This window comes from Phodopus roborovskii, unplaced genomic scaffold (assembly GCF_943737965.1).
Source record: "Phodopus roborovskii unplaced genomic scaffold, PHOROB, whole genome shotgun sequence".
Taxonomy (NCBI): Eukaryota; Metazoa; Chordata; class Mammalia; order Rodentia; family Cricetidae; genus Phodopus; species Phodopus roborovskii.
Window position 1 is genome coordinate 30,044,995 of NW_026126459.1, and position 22,368 is coordinate 30,067,362.

Below are 22,368 nucleotides of genomic sequence, written 5' to 3' on the forward strand. Positions count from 1 at the left end.
TTATTTTTCCTGAAAACATCAAATAATTTATTCCTGTATATTTTCTGAGACTAGATTTTCCTCTGTGTTTGTTCTGTTTCCTCGTGTATTTCTTATAAGTTGGCACATCTGATCTGATGGTGTTTTGCTTTTTTTTGTTTAGTTTTTGCAAGATTACTGCAGTGGGGTATATTTCTGTCAAGCACTTGATAGCTGAATCTTAGTAATCTACTGGTAGAACAAATTTTGCACTTTATCGTAATTATGCCACCATTATAAAATGATACCATATGATATAAATTTAAGATTTTGAAGGAGATTAATTTGTATTAACATTTGTCTATTTCTCTGGCAGTATACTACTGAAAATCTTAAGATGCAATCCTTTATGAAATATTTTTTTAAAAAAGACTATTACATTTAGAGTCATTAGGAAATACAGCTCTGTAAAATAACATTCATAGTCCCACAGTTCAGTTTTAAGTACTTTAAATTACAAAATGTCTGAATTCCTTTCTAATATTCCAAGCTCCTTTTGACCTCACTTACTGTATTATAAATATATCAATACCTATCTATACAGTACTTTTAATGCAGAAATTCATTTATTTCGGCGTACACTTAAAAATATTTTTTACATTTCTTTATTTATTGGGGAAGGTGAATGGTTGGGAATTACTTTCTTATTTATTGGAAGTGGGAGGTTGGAAGTGTCATTGTACCCTGTGGAGGTCCAAGGAAAGGTTGGTACAGTCAGTCCTTTTTTCCTTCCATGTACAACTCAGGTATTGAGCTCAGGTTGCCAAGGTTTTACATGTGCCATAATTGTGAAATAGTTTTCAAATGTGACTTTTTTATTTACTAAAATGTTTATATGAATGTATGTACCTTTTATTAAATTATTTTTAGGTTGGTCTTCCTGCAAAATCTGGAGTTGCTGGAGGGATTCTTTTAGTTGTCCCCAATGTCATGGGCATGATGTGCTGGTCTCCTCCTCTTGACAAGATGGGCAACAGTGTTAAAGGAATTCACTTCTGTCATGTAAGCAGATTTTCTTAGTGATGGGGGCCCATGCAAGCTGATTTCTTCTTTTACCTGTTTTGTGTAGGAGCTTTTAATCCCCTTGGACTTTTCCCATTTGTGTCATTGGAGGTGGTTGTAGAGAACCTTCAAATTACCCCTAAAAATGGGTCCCATTAGTTTCCTTTCAGAAAACTACTTATTTGATGTTCATTTTAAAAAGTTTATTGTATGTGTTTGGGTCTTTCGGTGGCATGTATATGTTCTGTAACTGGTGACCTTTGAGGCTAGAAGAAAGTGTCATATCCCTAGAACTGGAGTTACAGATAGTTGTGAGCTGCCATGTGCGTGCTGGGAATCAAACCTGGGTTCTTTGGAAGAGCAGCCAATGTTCTTAACTGCTGATGTTTTACTTTCCCAGATTATAATTTATTTTCAGTTTTTAAGAACTTTAGCAACAGAGAATTAAAATTCAAATCTCTTTTTAACAATTGCATTGCTAAAGCAAGTTTTAAAAACTGTGTGCTTTTATGTTTACTGGTTTATTACCACCTAATTTTTGGTAATATTTCAGCTTTTGTGTGCTGCACAGTTGAAATTCTGATTACTGTTCAAACTTAAATATTTTACCATCTAGAGAATGGCACTGTATTTTGGATAAGTGATTTTTCTCATAGTATTTTTATAGTTATTTTACATAACTTGCCTTCATGTGACCTGTTAAAAGTTCTATGTTGTAGAAAATGACAGTATAAGTAACTGAGCCTTGATGTTCAGGTCTTTCCCTGGTGCTGTCCCTCTTCCTGACTCATTGGGTTGTTTGACTAGCTGTCAGTGTGGTTGCTAGGAGACAGTGAAGCTGCAGAGTATAAGCATAATTTGTTGCAATATGAATAAACATAGCCAGGCTGATTTCTTAAATGTATTCTTTGTAACTCTTTACAGGATCTTGTTTCGCTGTGTAACTTCCATAACTATGATAATTTGAGACACTTTGCAAAAAAACTTGATCCTCGGAGAGAAGGTGGTGATCAAAGGGTAAGCCAGTCCTTCCTTATATTCTTTTCCATTGTTCTCTAAGATAGAGGAAGTAGACTCACTTGTTTAAATAAAATTTCAGTTTGTTAATAGTCTCATGTCTTTGCCAATTTCAAATAAGGTTCTGACATTTTTATTTTCAGTCACAAATATATTTTTTGATATTAAAAATCGTTTTGATACTTGGAAATGGTTAGTTTAGCAGTGATGGTTCCTGCTGCTTTATGTAATTGTTTTATAATTGATTATATTAAAAGAAGAAATTGGAAGATTTTATGTACTATGAATCTAATCTTTAAAGCCTTGTTTTTACTCTTCATATTTGTCAGTAATTGGAATTGATACTTTGTGGATGGATATGTAAATGGAAAGATACATTACAAAAAGGCCACTGAAGACTAAACACTTATTCTAGAACATAATGATATAATGTTGATGTGGCCTCAGTATGTATAAGTATTTCTTTTTTAGATCTAGTGTTAAGATCAGGATTTAATTTTCTTTTTCATTGGACCAAAGGACTTGCTGTTGAATTTCAATAACATCCTTTGTATCCCATATGAAGAATAAAATTACCTAGTACATGTGTACTGAGTACATTTTTGTGCCAGCTTAAATTTGTGTTAGTTCCAGTCAGAATGACCTTTGATAATATTTGAGAACTTTGAAAAGCTGACAGTGTAGGAAATTTCCTACCAGTCAACATGAATAACATGTAATAACATGTCAGATGGTGGTGGGTGAAGATATTAATGGATCTTAATAACTTTCATTGAAAAATACCATTTTATAGCTTGGACCTTTCATCACTCAAGTGCACTAATAAATTGTGTATGTTGCTTGAACAACTAGCATTCCTTTGGACCATTGGACTATGAGAGTCTCCAGCAAGAACTTGCTTTAAAAGACACAGTGTGGAAAAAAGTGTCACCTGAGTCAAGTGAGGACACCTCTACAACTGTAGTGTATAGAATGGAGAGTCTGGGGGAGAGAAGCTAAAGAGATGGGCTCTAGCTGCAAAACTTTCCTTCTTTTAACTTCGGAAACACCCTTAGGCTTTTCCCCCTCCAAACTGAGTATTTATTCGAGTTTTTCATTGTTAAGAACCTTGGGTACTGGAGCCATAAAACTTAAAAAAAAATTTTTTTTTTTTTTGCTTGTAATCTTTGTATAAAGAAATAACATTTGTTCATTTTTAGAAGATCATTTACAAATAAAGCAAATTTGCTTTATTTTTTAAAAGTGAAAAAAAATGCAGTTTTTTAACTTCATTAAAATTTTAACTAGATAGTTAGATAACATCCTTAGTTCTAAAACCTACATATTAAATTGAAAGTATTGTTGGGATTTTTTTTCTTTTCCAGTTGTATATCCTGATGCAATATTGGTAATGACAGTAGAAAGTACTTCCATACTAAATACAAAACTAAAAAGGCAAAGGAATCCAAATTATAAAAAGAGCAGTAGATTATAAAATTAGCTTTGGTTTATACATATGCCACTTACAGTGCTAGATTGGCTCTGAGTATTTAAAATGCAGTTAAAATTTATGAAATACTTTAAAATGTGGCTTTGTTTTGTTTTGTTTTGCAAGTCCTCTGTTTTGTCAGAATCACATGTATTAGGAGTGTTTCACATTCACTGAAACAGTCCAGCCAAAGAACTGCAGATGTGTGAGAATGGTGTGTTCTGTTGTTAAAGCTATAATGGTTAGTTGCTCAGAAAAGGAGACAGTGAATATCTTCAAAATGGATTGTATTTTCATATTATTCATGTAATTTTTTTTTTGTTGTACTTAAGTATGAATGGTAAATTTTTTTAGCGTTTAGTAATTTTATTATGTTTCATAAGTACTAATGAATATTTCTTTTGTGATAAATTATGACATCTAATGAATTTTGTTCTTTTCAAACTTTCATTAGAGTACTTATGGAATTTAGTCTGAAGGTATTAAGTATATGCAACTAAAGTATTTGTTAAATCTGAATGCTTCTGTTTGTTTGAAAAATGCAATATTGAGAATCAAAACTTGTTTTCAAGAGAACCATATTCCATTTAATTCAATTGAGAGCAATTACACGTATTTTTAAAATATGCCTTGGCAAAGTGATATTAAAGTTCTATAGAATTCATTTACATTCTTTCTTCATCCATGTATCTTGCTTCTCACAATTTCAAGTTTATTTTGAAATTCATTTTTAAACTTTAAATTTTAGGCAAGTGGTTGAGAATAAAAGCAGTATATCTTTTTAGAATTATGGTATATGCACAGTAGGGTAGGTTCTGTCAAAGTAAATACAGCACAGAAAAAAAATACTTAACTGATACAGATACTAAATAAGCACAGAAAAGTCCTGATTATCTGTTTTGAGATTGGACATTATGACAATAAGAAAAGGAGTTTCTTCCCAGAAGTGCTACCTAAAAACCTTGGGCTAATTTAATATTAAATTTCATATTTAAATGATTACATAGTGAGTTTCAGAAAAGGCTTTGGTATTGCTCCAGTGTCCATATGCATTTCCTAACTGGATGCTTCAAAAGTCTTGTCACTGCCCCTCCTGTGAAAATTGAGCATTTCTTTTAGTTGTACTTGGGACCATTTATGATTTAGGTCATTGAATGCCTTAATTGGAAAAAAGATTTTTGTTTTTTTCCCTCCGTTCTCTATACTTAAAATTTGCTGTTTCATTCAGAAGTTGGCTGTACTTTTTATAAAATAACTACTTTACAAAAAGTTCATATTGTGTGGTTATTTGTATAAATTTCAAAATGACTGCCAATTTGTGGCACTTGGTATATATAACTCTGGGAATGCTCGAATTCACACTTAAATATGAAGTGGGGTTAAGTCAGCTGCTGTGTTTAAAGAACACTGTCGTGAACACGCATTCAGAAATGTATATTAGCCTAAGAAGGGGTAAGATATTGTCAGTGTCTGCCGACAAAAAAGGAAAGGAAAGCTTTGCCAGTTTGCAGGTGTAGCTCAGTCCTTTCAGTGTTCTCAATCTCTTTTCAAATAAAGGTCTTGGAGAAGTACCCAGTATTGTTGGGTTTAATTTTTCCTGCCATTATTGATTCTTGATATTCAAGCATTTACAAAATAGCATATTTTTCTTTTCTTTTTCCTGTTTTTTGCCATCATTAACATTTCATTTGAAATGCATATTCTTCCTAAAATATTTTGTTTTTAGCATAAATGTTGTGCATTTTATCTTAGTGTTTGGATTAAAACATTTGTGTTGTTGAGCTTTCTTCATTTGCTTTGTATATTTAATAATGTACCTTTATTTTCCAGTATGCCTACTTTTTGTATTGTACAATAAATTTATTTTAAGCTGATTTTATTGTTTTTTTTTATATGTAAAAACACCAGTGACATTTAAAATAACATAAAACACTTGTGGTTTTAACTTAAGAAGAAAATAAATTTTATGAAGATATTGACTATTCTGAAGATTGCCTAGAAAAGTCATTTGGGTTTTTATTTTTAATAAGGTATATTAGGGAGGAATTTTTCTGTTGGTTGTATTTGAAATACTTAAATAAAGACTTGACCACTGCCACTCCCTGACCCACACACAATCACTTAAAAAACAAAAACACTTTTTTTTCTATTTGCAGGCTGTTTTTGCTTCTGAGGAAGAATGTAATTAATTTTATTTGTTTAGAAGGGGGAGAACCATTGCCAAACCAATAGTGTATCATAGTCTTTGCTTAGAATAAAATAGTTCTCAATAGAGTACAATTTATATGGAGTGGACTGATTCATACAGAAGTCTACTTTTACGAGCTTTTATTTACACGATTTGGTTCAAAGTAAAATCCAAATTACATACAGTGTATGCATTCATTGTACATTTTTCTGTTTGGCTAGATCTGCTGTTCACATTTTAGAGGGATTTACTAAATTTTAAGATTTTTGAAAAGGAAAGTCTTTGTTTGCATTAATTAACATTTGTGGCATTAAAAATTTCTTTCAGTACTAGTTAATAAGTTTCAGTATGGCTCATGTGATATGTTTATTTAAGTTTAAGATACATTTTTTAACCCATTGAAAGCAAAATGAAAGGAGAAAATCTGGACAGTGTAGTTTAATAAATGGATTTGTAGAACGAACTGTTGACATAACACTGAGTGTGTGAGTGTGCATCTCATAGGTTTACCTATTTAAATTTATCAGTTCTGAGAATGACCAGCTGTTCTTTCCATGTAGTCTTTTAGATATGACTTATTGAATCACTGAATTCCTGTTCCAGGGTTTGCCATAAAGAACTAAATTTTTTTTGCTAGTCCAAAATTAAGAAAATCCGTCACTATTCATGTTGACTTTAAAGATTTGTAATTTGTCTTGTTGCTGTTCCTATTCCCTGTCAGTGCTGTCTGAAAAGAGAATAGGTAGTTGGAGAGTCCAGGGCAAGGAAAAGCAAGAATGTCAGTTTGAATGGTTCACTTTATAGATTGTCTTTGTTCAGTTCTACAAATTTTAGTTAGGAGAATCTGCTTTATTATTCTGTTTTTTAATAATTTATTTTGTGTGCATTTGTGTTTTGTCTGCATGTGTGTCTATGTGAAGGTATTGGATGTTGGAGTTATGGACAGTTGTGAGCTGCCATGGAGTGCTGGGAATTGAACTCAGATCCACTGGGAAAGCAGTCAGTGCTCTTAATTGCTGAGCCATCTCTCCAGCCCATATTACTAATTTAAGAGTCTTGATTTATCTCCTAAATGGACTTAACTTGAAGAAGGAAATTTCTTTAAATTTGAAATAAGCTTGTTTTACAGTCAATCCCAGTTCCCACACTCTCCCATCCTCCCCTGTTCCCTCCACCAACCCCTGTCCCATCCACTTTCTGCTCCCCAGGGAGGGTGAGGCCTTCCATTGGGAGCCTTCAAAGTCTCTTATATCATTTGGAGCAGGGCCCAGACCCCCGAAGAATGAAATTTTAAAAAGTTTTACTTACATGTGATTTTGTTGCCATCTCAGGTCTCTACCACCTTCTGTTAATTGTGTAGTGGAGCCAGAGCCCCCCCCCCCAAAGATGCAGTATAAAAGATGTATCACTCAGTACCATTATCTGATGTAACAGTTCTCTGATAAGGGTAATTACGTGTGAACATATATTTAAATATATTCATGTTATATTTAAAATTGCAGCACAGTTCAAAAATTATTTTTTATATTTCCTAGAAATGGAAAAAAATTTAAATGATTTATGAAAGGTTCTTTTTTTTTCTCCTGATTCAATAGTTTACTAATGTGAATACTATAAAATACCACACTTGAAGGAATTTTGAACAACTAATGTAAATAGAGCTTTTCTGTATATATTTCATAAGTAGATGGAAGAAGAAAAATATTTAAGAAATGTTTACCATTTGTATTTTCTACATTGTGTTTGTATATTACTGCTTTTTTAAAGTTATTAGATTTTTTTTAAAGTACTAAATGGCATGCAAATAAAGCATAACTCTGCAAGCCCATTACCATTAATTAAAATAAGTAGACCTAGGTGTGTTGTTTTTTAAAACTGACTTTGGAAATTATATCTAACAATAATTACAAAACACTGAAAGTACATTGCTTTAAAAACAAATGTGACATTGTTACTTTAAAAGTTCATTCTAAGGGACCTATGGTATGGTAGAATGTATGAAACCCTGGTTAAAATCTAACTCCTAATTCTGGCAGTTAATCCCATGTGCTTTCCACACTAATTTCTGTAGTATTTCTGTTTTGATTTTGTGAGCCAGCTCTTGATGGCAAAGGGAAATTTTTTATAAAGACTTATACTAGAGAGATGCCTCTTAAGAGTACTTACCACTCTTGCCAAGGAACTGGACCTGTTCCCCACTCGGCCTGGTAGTTCACAATCACTTTAACTCCTCTTCTAGGTATCTAGTGTCCTCTTCTGAGTTCCATGGATACCTGCATGTACCTAATGCGCACGCACACACACACACACACACACACACACACACACACACACACACACACAAACATACACAGGTTTTGTTTTTTTTAAAGTATTGATCTTACGTTGCTAAAATAGTTTTAATTCTAATACCACGGTTGGTTAAAATGACCTATTTTGAAAGGAAAAATTTTACCTGCATTAGTCTTTGCTTTTATATCATATTTCTGGTGATTTTTGTTTCTATAGTGAAACTCTTCTCTGCCCTTCAGTAAAATACTTGAGACTCTGAGTGATATGATAATTACATCTGTATTCTAGAAACATCTAAAGAAAATCAGTTGAGTTTTTGTCAGGCTTTAACATCCTATGACTTGCTCTGATCTTGTGTGCCATTTCGATTTGTTTAGAATCCCTAGATGATCTTGAACGTAATCTTTTAGGCTCCCAAGTATAAGCTCCCACCCATATGCTAAGTACTCTCTCGATACCTTGCTTGCTCTGTTTACAGTTGTGCTGGATAGTGCCCATTTTGTTTGCACAGACTTTTTAAGAAGCATGATTAGCAATTACGGGGCTGCAAGTTACTAGGCAGGTTGATTGTATTATCAACATTTATTAAAGCTACTTAATTGTATTCTTAAGTAATAGTGCAGTTAATAGAAGACAGTCAGGTTGGAAATACATGTTGTAATTATACCCTAGTTCTAAAACTAAAAATACTACCCTGGAACCTTTGACAAAAAAAAAGTAAGTGTTGAAGAAGTGTGACTCCAAAAATAAATGTTGCACCACTGGTTTAAAAATACATTTCATTGGAGTTGACTATAAATAAGAAGATTGAAAACTGTGCAAATTATTGAAATTTAAAGTAGCACTGGCAGAAGCAAACGGTTGTTTTCCTTGGGTTTTGGCTTTTCCCAGGAACATGTCAAATAAGAAGCTGCTGCTCATTTTTATTGTGTCTATGAGTGGCTGCAGGAAAATTGTTCAACTCTAGTGCATTTTATCTGATAAACAGTTCTTTACTTTGTTTGGGAATTTTAATTTTTTATGAGGAAAAATGTTAAACACAGTGGGCACTTGAAATGCATTTGCTTTCTAAAGATTTTACTGACTTGTGAAATGTAAGACTTAGTTACTATCCAAAAAGTATTTATTGTTCTGGTAGATGTATATAGCACAGTGTTGAATGTGTGCTCTCCCTGGGTTCTAAGTCTCAACTGAAACTTGCCTAGTTCACTTCTCCATACACGAATCTTGACTTAAGTGTCTAGCTGTACTTCTAAATCTTGCTTGCTTATATACCAAAAGTAGGAAGCTGGAATATTACTTAACATCAATATGCATGTTATTAATCACGATTGAACTCTTCCATTGTAAAATTACAATCTTCTGTCAGTTGTTAAATTTCTCTAGTTGTATTTTACAATTCATAGATTATAACTATTCATAGTCATGGATGGGACATAAAATTTGATTCTTCAACTTTTGTTTCCTTAGATGAAATTATTAATGTGTAAAACCATTATATGCATAATTAATTGAATTTTATGGCTAGCCTGTTATTCTTTATTGCTCAAAAATCTTGACTGAAAAGTCCCAACATGTATTACCTTTAAGTTAAATATTCCTATTTATTTTTAATGTTTTCTTACCATAATTTGCTTCTGGTAGAATATGAGATGTTTCTTAAATTTTACCATGTTGCTCATATACTTTCTTTGTAGTGTTGGTGTCTACTTCCTTTTCTTTTTAACCTTTTAAAATTAAGAAAACATACATGAAATATAAAGCCCAAATTTTTTTATTCAGCATAGTATAATTTAGTCTTTATTATTTTACAAATTCAGAATATGCATTTTGGGTTCACATTTGTGCACATAATTTACAGTTTAAATAAAAAATGAACTAAATTGTTTGTGATGACTGTTGGAACTGAGATGTAAATGTTCACTTGGCGCATAGCTTCCAAAAAAAAATTTTTTTTAGCCCTTTCTAAATAACAGGAATTTTCTTTTCTCTAGTGTTTTCTCCTTCTGATAGTACAAATACATGCTTTTATACATAGAAACATACATAATCCATATATATTTTCCCCTTCCGGTGTCCAAAATTATGTTCCCTATATATAGTGAAAAGCTTTTAAAGCTTTTCTATCAAGAATTAAAAGGGGAAATGTTATCACTCTTAGCATTTCACATATTTAGCTAAATCAGTTTGGCTATTTTAATTTGATGGGATAATTCCCATCTATATAAAGTAACCTTGTCCATGCAGCCAGTTTGTTGTTTATTTGACTTGAGTTTTTTTTTTATGTATATGAGTGTTTTGTTGCATATGCTTCTGCACCACATGTGCCTGCTGCTATCAGAAGTCAAGAGGGCATTGGGTTACAGACAGTTGTGGCCTACCATGTTGGTCCTGGGAATTGAACCTGTGTCCTCTGCAAGAACAAGAAGTGCTCTTAACCAGCCTCTGGTCCACCTCTCCCAACCCCAGGGTTTATTTCCTTTCTAGTCTTATGATTTATTGAGTATGGAAAACAAACAGAAGCACATCTTTATGTGTCTGATTTATTTTACATAACATGATCTCCAGTTCCATCCATTTTCTCACAAATGGTGTGGTCTTACTGTGACTGCATGAATACTCTGTGTGCATATCACATTTTTTTTTATCAGTACGGACCTAGGTAGGTTTCATATTTTTTTTCTATTGTGCGCAGTGCTGCAGTAAAGAATGTAAATTTTACTGTGCACTCCAGATCTTCTATCACAGGTATTTCTCAGGGTAGTTGGGGAAGCATTTACACAGATCTTACATGCCATCCCAAGGACTTAAGGATAGTGTACTTGAGATATGTGCAAGGATAGACTTAGCATCCAGTGGATGAGAAGAGTGATATTAAGTTCATTGCTGTGCCTAGGATGAACATTGTGAATAAAGCTGGTACCCTTCCTAAGAACACCACAGAAGCACATCTTGGGAGAGAAGAAATGAGCTCAACTGTTAACCTAATAGAGTAAAGTCTAACTAACAAGGGTCATTGTCTTCTAAAATAGCGCTGGGGTAAAAGCCATTCCAGGCAGGACTAGCACTCTCAGTACTTAGAACCCATGCCTGTCACCTTGTACTTAAAGCTGGTGGTCTGCCTGAGCTGCACTGGCCTCGAACTTATGGTGAAGCAGGAAGAGAAGAGAGGCATCTCCGTTAGAAAAAGGCTCTCTCAGAAACCCACTTAGCACTCTCCACTCCAGTGATGGGACTAGATCTAAGAAAGCAATTTTATTTGGGCACATTGCTATCCGTAACAGATTGCGCTACTGCAACTGGTGCCAGTGGATACTGATCTGACAATGAGCAGTGTTTGAGCTGTGGGGTGTGTACTCAGAAGGTGCAGATGTGGCCATAAGGACATTTAGGACAGGGCAGTGGGAGTGGTCTGAAGTTACTGCTTAAGGAGACCTTAGCTGGAGCCCTAGGAAATTCTGAGCAGGGAAGAGTGGAAGGGACCTTTGCTAGGATAAAGTAGCCAGTGGAGAAAACAAGGCCTGTGAGAAGTCAAGTGTTTCTGCCAGTTGGGAATATTGAACTCTATAATAGAGAGCTAAGATGAAGGCTTTGTGCTCATGTGTTTTCTCCCACCCCATCTTACATGGTGTTAAAATGCCATTTCACTTAAAAAAATGAGATTTTTATTGTTGCTGGGTAACCTAGCTCTGCCTCCTGTTTTCAAAGATGCGTTACAGGCTTTGGAATGTAAAAGTCTTAGGACTCTTCGATGCTGATAAAAATGATCCTGTCAAGAATTAAGACATTGAAGTAGATCCTGGAGAGGTAGTGATGAGGGAAAGAAAACACCTCCAATAAAACAGGACAAGGAAAGGCAGAGGCAGATCTGTATACATGGTTGGGTTGAGAAGTTGTGTTAGCTTTTTTTCCTGGAGAGCTGTGGAGGGTAGGACGGGGGGGGGGGGTGCTGCTGTCTGTTGTAAATAAATAATGAACTTATAAGTAAACTGCAAGATTTCAGATGTGGAGGAGAAAGCAGGAGTCCTTCAGGTACTGCTGGGACAGTAGCCATAGCAGTCTGCCATGTTGACTATCTTGCAAATGTACCTTGAATTAGGGCTTAGGCAGATAGCAACTACAGAAGACTGGGAAACAAGGAGTTTTATGGTGGATTTTAGCAGGCTTTGGCACCTACTTCACATTCTTCCCACACTAAAGACATACTTGACCTTCTTTGAAATTGTCCCCCTCCCCCCTTTTAGAATGTGGTTAAAGAACTTGGCATTGATGTATTACATACTCACAAGGGGACTGTGTCTTAAACTAAGTTCTGTGCCATGCCAGACCTCCTCACTTTTAGAATAAAAACATTCTGAGAAGAATGCCCCAAATGTTGGGGCAGTTATGTGATCCCAGTGCTTAAAAGGCTGAGGCAGGAAAAAACATTGTAAATGCTATAATAAGGGGAGTTGCTAATTAATGATAAAGTCTTATGGAAAATATTGTAGAATGTGTGTGGATACACCTATCAGATTTTTAAACTTTGTTCTTGACAGTAAACACCCTTTTATCCAGAAGCTATAATATATATATATATATATATATATATATATATATATATATATATATATATGAATGAACTATTTGGCATTGTAACGTGAATAATGATCAGATCAGAGTGGCTATGAAAATGCCTTGCAGGAACACTACAGAAGCACTGTCACATCTCTGTGTGACCCATAAAGTACACACTGAACTTTTCACAGAATTGTGAAACACAGGTATGGTTCTCTGTAGATCAGTGAGAATTAGGATTTCTCCCTAATGTCAAGGCATTTAATGCTGAACAGTATGCAATCAGTGTGTGTTGTGGTTGTAGTAACTAGAAACTCATGACCATTTGTCAGTGTAGTGGACATTCTGAAAGGGTGGCCATTCAATTCTGAATTAAAGCCATCATTTACCTGTAGCATTGCCATGACTTTCTCAGAAGAAATACAGCCCCATCCCCTTTTCAGAACCTTTTGTTTTTGTAGTTTACCCAAGACTGTCTTTGTGGCCATCCTTGGGTTTCAATGACCCTGATTGTGTTTTTTTTTTTTTTTTTTTTTTTTTTTTTTTTGTTTTTGTTTTTTCTGAAGTAACCTGTAAGTATTTGGTAACAATTTCTTCTTTTTATTACCTTGGCTCTCTGATTTTTTTGGGCTCTGGAGGTTTGATGGTCTCCTTTTTTTCTGGTTATCATACAAATTGTAAACAAATGTAGCACTTTTACTATCCCACACATATGGTACCTATGACACCTATATCGTCTGTCTTCATGAAGCCTTACAGTCCTGTGGAGAAGTCCCAGAGAGTGAATGAAAACTGTGTCAGTGATGCAGGATTGCTTTGGTCCCCATGGAAAGTGCAGTAGGTTGCCTGTGCTCTTAGTAATGTCTTTTTTTTTTTTTTTTTTCCCCTGCCTCTTTGCTAAGTATGATACCCCAGGGCACACAAAGTTATGCTGCTGGCTGCTTATATGACCCAGCATAGAAGGGGGATACTTCTGGGTGCACTGCATCTCCCAGGCCAGTCATTGGCATTAGCAGGGACATATGAGCCACCAAGATAAGCTTGAGTGCTGCCAATGTTTCTTAACTCACATTAACCCAAAAGTCAGATTTCACTTTGTAGAGAATTAAATGCAGAGAACAAAGATACACTTTAACATCTTTGCATTTGCTCTCAAACTGAATTCTTCCCTTGTTTTCACATCATTAAATTTTTTTGATTGACAGTGTAATTAAAACTAGGATATCTGGCTTCCTATCACAGCAAATTTTCATCTTGGTATTGCAGTGTTTGCTTGGAGAGCTCTTGGCCTGACAGAGGGCCCTGGCATCAGGCAGTCTCCTGGGCCACTTGCCTCTCTGATACCCAACCCAGCCTGTCACTTGAATGCCTAGCTATTAGTAGCAATACATAAATTAAACTCTTGATTCAGCCAAGGAGAGGAAGTGTTCTTTAAAAAAAAAAAAAAAAAAAAAAGTCATAATTTTTTATTTAATGGGTAGTAATTTTTGAGCAAGACTTCTTCGATTACATGTTACTGAGAAATTTTAACTGGTTTGCTTCAGTTTAATTTTGAGCTAAAGAGTAAAATACAGTTGGGGCTGCCATTTTTAGCCTTGTGGTTTGAAAGTGAAATTCCTGTAGAGTAGGTGTTAGTATTCAGGCATCTGTACTGGCTGGTCCTTGGAATATTCTCTTATTCTCTGAGCTGCAGCTACTAACAGTACCACCTATGTATATTCACTATGTTCCCCTTTTAAAAGGGTCCTGCCCACTTCCCATCCTCCCCCCCCCACCCTCTTTCCCTCTCCTCTATCTATCTATGTCTCCCTCCCTCCCTCTCTTTTCTCTGCTCCTGTTCCCAGAGGCTGGACCCCCATCCTTATCCCTGTCCCCTTTCCTCCTTTTATGATCCCGTTCCCTAATTTAAAAAAAAAAAAAAAAAAAAAAAATGCTCTCTGCTTGAACTCTGTCACATGGAGTCTCTCCGGCGCATTGCTTTTCTTAAATTACAACAGTAGGAATTCTGTCTTTTACAGTAAAATTGACTACTTGATTTCTTTATTGTATTGAAATTACCATAGGAAAACTTCAATTTTTGTGGCAGGGAAAATGGAACTATGACCATGAAATGGCTGCATCAGTCATCCTATAAGGATTGTGTCTAAGCCCCTGATCTGACCGAGTAGGTCAGTCTGCATTAGTTGTGTCTATATATAACACATGAATAGCCATCCGAGTCAGTCACTGAAAGCTTAGGAGCAGGTGACCGTGTGCTCAGGTGACCTCCTGCTCAGGTGGCCTCCTCTCAGATTGCCTCCGCTCAGCCCACTTAACCATACAGGTTTTTGATGAAAGAAGCCCAAGAACTTATTTTCATTTCATGCTCAGAGCCTTTGAAGTCAGCCAAGGAGAGGAAGTGCTTTGTGTTTTTTGTTTTTTGTAATGACTAATCTCAACTTTTTTTTTGTTGTTGTTGTAGCTGGTAGTCATTTTAAAGCAAGACTTACTACTAGGGAATTTTAGAGTGAGACTTTTAAAACAGAATAGGATCTGCAGTCATGAGTCTGCAGTCATGATGGTTTATTTAACAGGTGAAGTATCCATTCCATGCAACAGATACTGCAGGGAGCAGAAATGGAGAACAGGTTGGTCAGCCAGGACAGCCTTTCAGTCACCTACTTAAGTCTTTCATTAGAACCATTCTAACAGAGCTGGATATGCTCATGTAGACACAGCCTGAGGAAGAGGTGAAGGGACCAGTTTCCAGCTGGGACATGCAGTTGGGGTAAAAGTTAAAGCAGTGGCCCAGTCTTCCCAGCTCCCCCGCTCCCTCCCTCCAGTATTTAGCAAATGTCACTTAGGAATTAGAGCTAACTTGTTCAACTTCCTTCTCCTTTTCGGCTAAGGACTCTGTCATGGCCAAGTGCAGAATTGAGAATGCAGATGCCTGAGTTCTGAACTTGATCACTGATTGTGTCTTGTGACCTTAAGCCAAGACTATTAGTCTCAGTAGCATTTAATAAATAAAATGTCACCATCTACATATTTTAGTCTGGCCTGTCAAGGATTCAAAAATAACTAAATGTTGAATTTCTCATAATTTACCCATTACATAAACTCAACATAATTCTAATAATTACTACTTACAAGTGCAGTTAGCAAAGTATTTGAGAAGCAGACAGAAGTCACAATTGAACTTCTGGAGTTCAGAAGATGTTGAAGACATTGGGGTGTTAGGATTTCTGTCATATTTTAGAATGGTTCTAGCTGTTGCAGAAAAAGAGATTTGGGCATGCCAAGCATGCCAGAGTCAGGTGAACTCGAATGAACTCTTAACGTTTTTGTTCCACTGTTGTCATGACTTTGTACAAATAAACTAAGATAACTGTGTCTGGTTCTGGCAAGCTCTGGCAAAGATTTAACCTGGAAAATAGTACTGGAAAACATGCAAGACAAGGGATCTTGGCATTTATTTATAAACTTGTGTTGGCTACATGCCCCAAGGGAGTTTTTCACTGTGTGGAGGTATATACTAAACGTTAAAGCCTGGACTTACAGACACTCCTGTCCCTGCCTTGTTTGGTTAGTTTCTATGTCACTAAGGAATCAGAGAGGGTTTTACTCTGGCAGTTACTGTTAACCCATTGCTTTCTAGACCTCTAGTGTCAAGAGGAGAGTTACAGAAGAACCTCTGTAATTCTTAGCACACCCACATCCTCAGGTTGGCCTGGCTGTGGACTAGGGCTACACAGCATCCTTACAATGGTCCTTCTATAGAGGTTTCAGTTTAACAGAGGAGAGCAGGAGATGTGATGTGATGTGATGCTCCTCTTTCGTCTACCCACAGCTCATTACATGATTTATATAAACTAAATTTAGGTGGTACAAGATGTAGATGACACCTCCTTGTGATCCCAGGAGCCTATGGGCTGAAGGGAAGGATGAGTTCAAAGTCAGGGCTTCAAATAGGGACTTTAAAATAGAAAACGTGTCTGAAATAAAGAGGCATTTGTAATGTTTTGTTAAGTGGTACCCAGGCATGTGACATCTTAGTGCCTTATGTCTTGGAGAAAGAGAGAGAAAGAGAGACTTTGTGGCCAAACTTTTTCTACTGATTCGGACCAAATTCAGGCCATTTGTTTTAGTTAGAATAATAAATGTATATATCCATTGCTTTCTCATTTAATTTCAATTTGTATTTGTCTCTGAACTACAACATGCTTGAGGATTAAGTGTTAGTGAACTTCAAATAGGGTAATTATATTGCAAGATAAGCCTATCCTAGGCCTTAAAAGAACATTTCTTTTGGTACTTCTTTTTATCAGTGGCGAAGTGACTAAGCAAGGCACAAAAACTACTTTCAAAGATGCTTGGTCTAAATTTGGGATTTTAAAAGGGGAGGACTGGCAGAACACCTTCCTCAGGTGTGCAAGGCCCCAAGTTCAGGCCCCAACACTAAAAACAAGCACAACCCAGAACAAAGGCATGTCATTAGTTATGTGTGCAGTAACTAAACTGGATTTTTATTGCTTAGAAAAGTAACCATTTAGCTATGTTGTGTCAAAACTGAGAGGGAAAAACACATTAGCAAGACTGAAGAACCTGGAATGCTGGGCCAAAGCTTCTCATCTCCAGACAGTCATAACATTGAATGTTAGATGCTTTGGGAGAGGATATTCATTTAGTCAGGATTAGTGACCACTTTGGTATACATGATGGACCCAGGTCACAGGTAGGAGAGAAAATGTAAGAGATTTTTGCTCACACAGAGCTTATATTTAATGGGACAAAGATGATAAATAAGCTGGGGGGGGCAGATAGTAGTAGTTCTCCTGGGTAGAAAAGTCAAAATAAGGGACAAGGAGTGAAGAAAAGGCAGGGTAGGTAAGTCTGCGCTAGTTGCCTGGGTAAAATGAAGGGTTCTCCTCACTGTGGAAAAAGCATTCCTGGGAGAAGTGGGGGCTTTGAGTGCAAAAATAAGCCCCCCCCAAAAAAAACCTCCCTGGTGGGGTAAAGCTGTCAGGAGAGGAATAGAACATGTGTATTCTGCATGTCACAGTGGAGTTAAGTTCTGTAGGTAAGATGAAGGCAGTTTCCTGTGGTAGTGGTTAGACAGGGATGGGTAGGCTGTTGCATTTCTCCATGTAAAGTAAAGCTGTAGCCTAAGCAAACCTAGAGCCACACTGACGGGTGATGAGAAGTGGTAGGTTTTTAAACATTTTGGAGGATTTGTAAGCACAGAAAGGAGTGTTGTGTGATAGACTTTTCTGAATCCGTACTTTGGCGCTCAGTTGGCCTGGGTAAAAGAGGCCCCTTTCCCACCAGCAGGTGCACCGTGTGTAGGGACACTTTGCTAGAAAGGGCTGGCGCTGGTACCCTCCTTGGTTTCAGTCAACCATCCCTGTGGAGGACCCAACAAGAAAATGTATCAACTCTTGAAGACCTCTGGGATTTAGAATGAACAAGTGTTGAATTGTGTCAGCACAAACTGGGAGCCTGGAGAAGAGGATGGCAACACAAAGCAAGATCTGTTTGGGACATGACGATGAGGTGCCTGTTGTGAATATCCTGTAGGCACTGGCCAGTCAACAGATGGACAGAGGACTCAGGCCTGTGTCTGATTTTTAATGTCACATGTCAGATGGGCAGTCAGGTGGAATCGATAAATGTATAATAAATAATAATAGAGTTGGAAGTAGGGCCTTTGATCTCAAAGATCTAGATAGGGAAGTCATTCTGACTAGAAGAATATGATCCCATCTGAGGGACACTGCTAACAACAGGGATGGTGACAGCCTTTCCTTTGGAGTACAATGAGGCCATGGGGAGTGGGCATAGGGAGGGAAATGCTAGAGATGAAAATGCTAGAAGCAAAGATGGCAGCAGCAGGGTGGCAGTCTGGGAGACTGCATGCGTTGGTGAAGAAACAACTCAGTGAGAAACATTGTGGTTTGAGGCAGGGATTGAAGGAAGAGAAGCTGGTATTTTGAACAAGAGTGAGGGGAGTTGTAAGAATGTGTTTATATGGTCAATGAAGTTGTAATCTTTGTTAGCTATTTTGGGGTCACCAGTGGGGTTCTTTAACCCTGGACTTTGCCTGCAGAAAGTATAAAAGAAACTAAGGAAGAAAAAGAAACTGAGCAGAGGCAGACAGTGGGAAATGAGAAATCTGGCAGGTGATTAGCCCCCTGTGGCCCAGCAGCACAGGGCAGTTGGGATTCAAGCCGGTCCTGGGCTGGAGAGATGACTTCATGAAGAGCATGGCTCTCCCACAGGAAACCCTTGATTCACAGCACCTTGTGGGTGACTCAACCAAAGACTCCCAACTCATTTCAGTGACTCTCATGCCCTCTGCTGGGCACATCAGGACATTCATGAGTGGAGACTCAGCAGAGCCATCAAAGTTACCAAGAGTCTAATGGAACCTGCTTTTGCCACCTTCCCTAGAAGTCAAACAACTACAAATGGAGGAGTGATGTTAAATATGCTTTCAGAATTTTGGTAAAAGCTCCTTCCCCCACCAGCTCTGGAGCAGCATTGACATAGAGGCTGGCAGCAGCAGTGGTGGCTGGCAGAAAGGAGAACCTGTGGGCTGAAGGGATAGGCATGGAGGACTTTTGAGGTGATTGCAAGTAAGCAGTGGTGTCTAGGGGTCATTCTCATAGCTAGACAGCTCCCACGCTTCAGGACTCTAGAGTCCCATATGCCCATGAATCTCCAACAGCAGAATTTAGTATTATTTTTAGTACATATGTAGGGCCTTAATTTTCATGGAGAATCTTTTGGCTAGTGATCAGGATACACTTTAGATGCTAAGTCCGAGAAGCTCAGCAATGTTCACCTATCGACTTTAAAGTCGCTAGGCTGTAGAAAGGGAGCCATCAGGTGAAGGTAACAACAAAGTTCATGTCTGCAGGGAAGCATTTCCATTTGGTCCTAGAGAGCTGGGCCACACTGCCCCAATTAGACTAATGTGTCTACCACTGAGTTCCATTCAATTGAGTCATCAAAATACTCATGCTACAGGGTGTAAACGTGGCAGTATATGACAGTAGTGTCTACAGGGTGTAAACCATGTCAGTGTATGATAAGCAGTGTCTACAGGGTGTAAACGTGGCAGTGGCAATATGGTTAGTAGTATCTGGATTTTAATACATGGGGATAGATAGTCTGAATGAAAATAGAACAGAGCTGTATGGTCTTAGAATTACAAGCCTTTTCCATTTGACTGTAGAAACAAGCAGATAACTATCCAAAGCAGATGCACCTAAGTCTTGGAGCACTCTGTCACAGGGACTTACCTTTCAGGCAGTGCCCTGTGTTCTGAGCATGCCCCCATTTACAGCAATCATCAGGGCAAAAATCATGACTCTCCAATGAAGATCAGTTTTGTTCTTAAGTTTACAGTGGCACACACTAGCTTTTATCTCTCTGATTTGCAAAGAAGTCGGTAACTAGTGTGGACAATAATGCTGCCAGGGATGGACATCATATAGCCTGAGTCGGTTGTAGTATGTGATGACTTTTGCCCATATACAGACTCATTTACAATGGCGAGACAAGCTATCTGAGTTTTTTTTTTTTTAAAGAATTTTCAATTGTTCTAATTGCAGATGAATGTTGCATGCTTCCAATTTATCTAGTCTTTTCTACATATATCTTTTTACTTCATTTTCTATCGTCCTAGTAAAAGAAAAGTACTTGTGTGTTCTTTAGATATATACCCAAGATAATATTTGATCAATACAGCTGAAGTTCAAAGCACATGGAACCACATGGCAGTGGCAGGGTTTCAGGGTTTGTTTTCTTCTGCAAATGTCTGTCTTTTCCTTGTTCACAGGTAAAGTCTGTGATAAACCTTCTGTTTGCTGCGTATACTGGAGATGTGTCTGCCCTCCGGAGGTACACTGGCTGGGTGGATATGCTGTGGCTTTGGGTGTTTGAAGGTGCATCTGCTCAAGCACCTGTCTTAAGGTTAAGGTCTCGCTCGCCCTTCTAATAAAAGTCACCCAAACAAGGTATAAACTACCCCCACTTCCACTTAGACCACCCGTCCCACTTGCAGTGTATTGGACCTGCTTCTTGTCTTCAGCAAAGCCCAGGTCTCTGTGGTAACTGGCCCACTAACTGGATAGTGGCTCACTATAACAGAGCTCTGGTGAGATAGGAGTCAGGGTGTTTGGTGTTGTACATGTAACCAGCATTAGAAAGGTCATGGACCAGTGAACACCAAGTGTGAGTTCCCTTTCAGAGTTGCAACTACTACTGCATAGCCATGGTCATGGCTAAGCTGATTCCCATGCTATTGCAAAGACTTATTAGTATGTGTAACTCCAGGCAATATAGGTTAAAAAACGGGAGTCGTACTGAAAACATGTAGCTTTACTATAGGTGTTTTTTGCCTCTTTAACACTATTCTTGAGTTTAAAGAATAATGTAATGACACTTAGTTCTGGGAGAGACAGCCAATGTTTCTCTTACTTCACAGTAGCACACCTAAGGAAGATAGGCCACATGGCATTTCCCCATAGCTTTGTACTGGGTGAACTGGTTACCATTTAATGATGCTGGTAGAGCATGGGACCTGAATGGAGTAAGTGTTATCACTGAATTAAACTGGTCTTGTATAGTGAACAGCTATTTATGGTTTTCAGGTTTGCTTTATCAGCCATGGACATGGAGCAACGGGACTATGACTCCAGGACAGCGCTCCATGTGGCTGCTGCAGAGGGTAATGCTTGAGCCACTTACTCACTTGTTACAGTTTCAAATTTTATTCAAGACTAAAATCTTTTTTTGTGTGTGTTGGGGAGTATAGGTCATGTTGAAGTTGTTAAGTTTTTGCTGGAAGCTTGCAAAGTAAACCCTTTCCCGAAGGACAGGTGAGTATTTACATTACCTTCTAACATAATTGATAACAGTGTGAATACACAAAATTGTAATGTTGAGCCATGGTTCCATGTGAATCCACCAAGGGGCTTTTAAATTTGTGGTGCCTTACAAAGGCAACACACAAAACCTTGTTTTCTGTATGACATCGAACTCCTTATCTAAGAATGAGTGGTATCTTACTGAGAAAATTCAGGCTGGGCTATCAGTAAGCCCATATGAAGAGGGCCCTTTTTGTATTTGAAAAGATGAAATAGGAATTATGTTCTCATGGGAATAACTACACAGGGCAGACACACAGGAGCATGGGAAAGTCTATTAAAAAGAAAATTCACCTTGAATGTGTTGGAATTGATTGGTATCCCTGGATTTGGGGCACCTAATTTTAGAAGGCTGTTGGATTTTCGGTGGCCTATTGGAGGAAAGGACATTTGAAACATTGAATGAGGAAGGGTACTCTGCCTGCAGTAGGAGGGACTACCAAAACACCTTGCTCCTCTGTGCTCCCTCCTGGCCCACATGGCCACTTCCCAGCATGGGGCTGAAGGCGGTGCTAAGCGTGCACCACTGTGCCCACTGTTTGAGCATCCTCTCCTAGAGAGGAGTATGTGAGCCATCAGTGCACGGTGAGAACAGAAGCATAGGAGAATTCAAGGGAACCATACTTGGTGCTGTTGGATGAGTAAAATTTTCCATGAAGCTTGAGAGCCACCACAAAGTTTGGAGCAAGTTGACTACCTCCCAGGGAGCTGATCTGATTACTAAGCCTTAGTTTGGGGTGCCTAAATCTTGGTCAGCTTGCAAAAAGTGAGAAGTATCTGAAATTTGCCAGGAATTTTGTGAGGTGGTAACATATTGGCTGTCTCTCCATTCCAATGGTTATTAAAAAGAATGATTGAAGTTATGTTGGCAGTCCTCTAAAATCTCAAGGTGGTTGACCTCCTGTCTGCCCCGC

The 22,368-nt window shown here is 37.6% G+C and overlaps 1 protein-coding gene across 3 annotated transcripts in view; it reads left to right on the forward strand.

Moving 5' to 3' along the window:
- Window positions 1-22,368, forward strand: part of Gls (glutaminase) — a 67,161-nt gene that overhangs the window by 40,980 nt on the left and 3,813 nt on the right. Inside the window, exons 13-17 of one of the 3 annotated variants that reach the window (XM_051190139.1) lie at window positions 889-1,020; window positions 1,945-2,037; window positions 20,365-20,426; window positions 21,179-21,255; window positions 21,343-21,406. In XM_051190139.1, coding sequence (XP_051046096.1) covers window positions 889-1,020; window positions 1,945-2,037; window positions 20,365-20,426; window positions 21,179-21,255; window positions 21,343-21,406 — 428 coding nt within the window. Of the gene's footprint in view, window positions 1-888; window positions 1,021-1,944; window positions 2,038-2,830; window positions 5,380-20,364; window positions 20,427-21,178; window positions 21,256-21,342; window positions 21,407-22,368 lie in introns of those variants that run through there. The other 2 variants (XM_051190141.1, XM_051190142.1) reach the window with 2 other exon arrangements.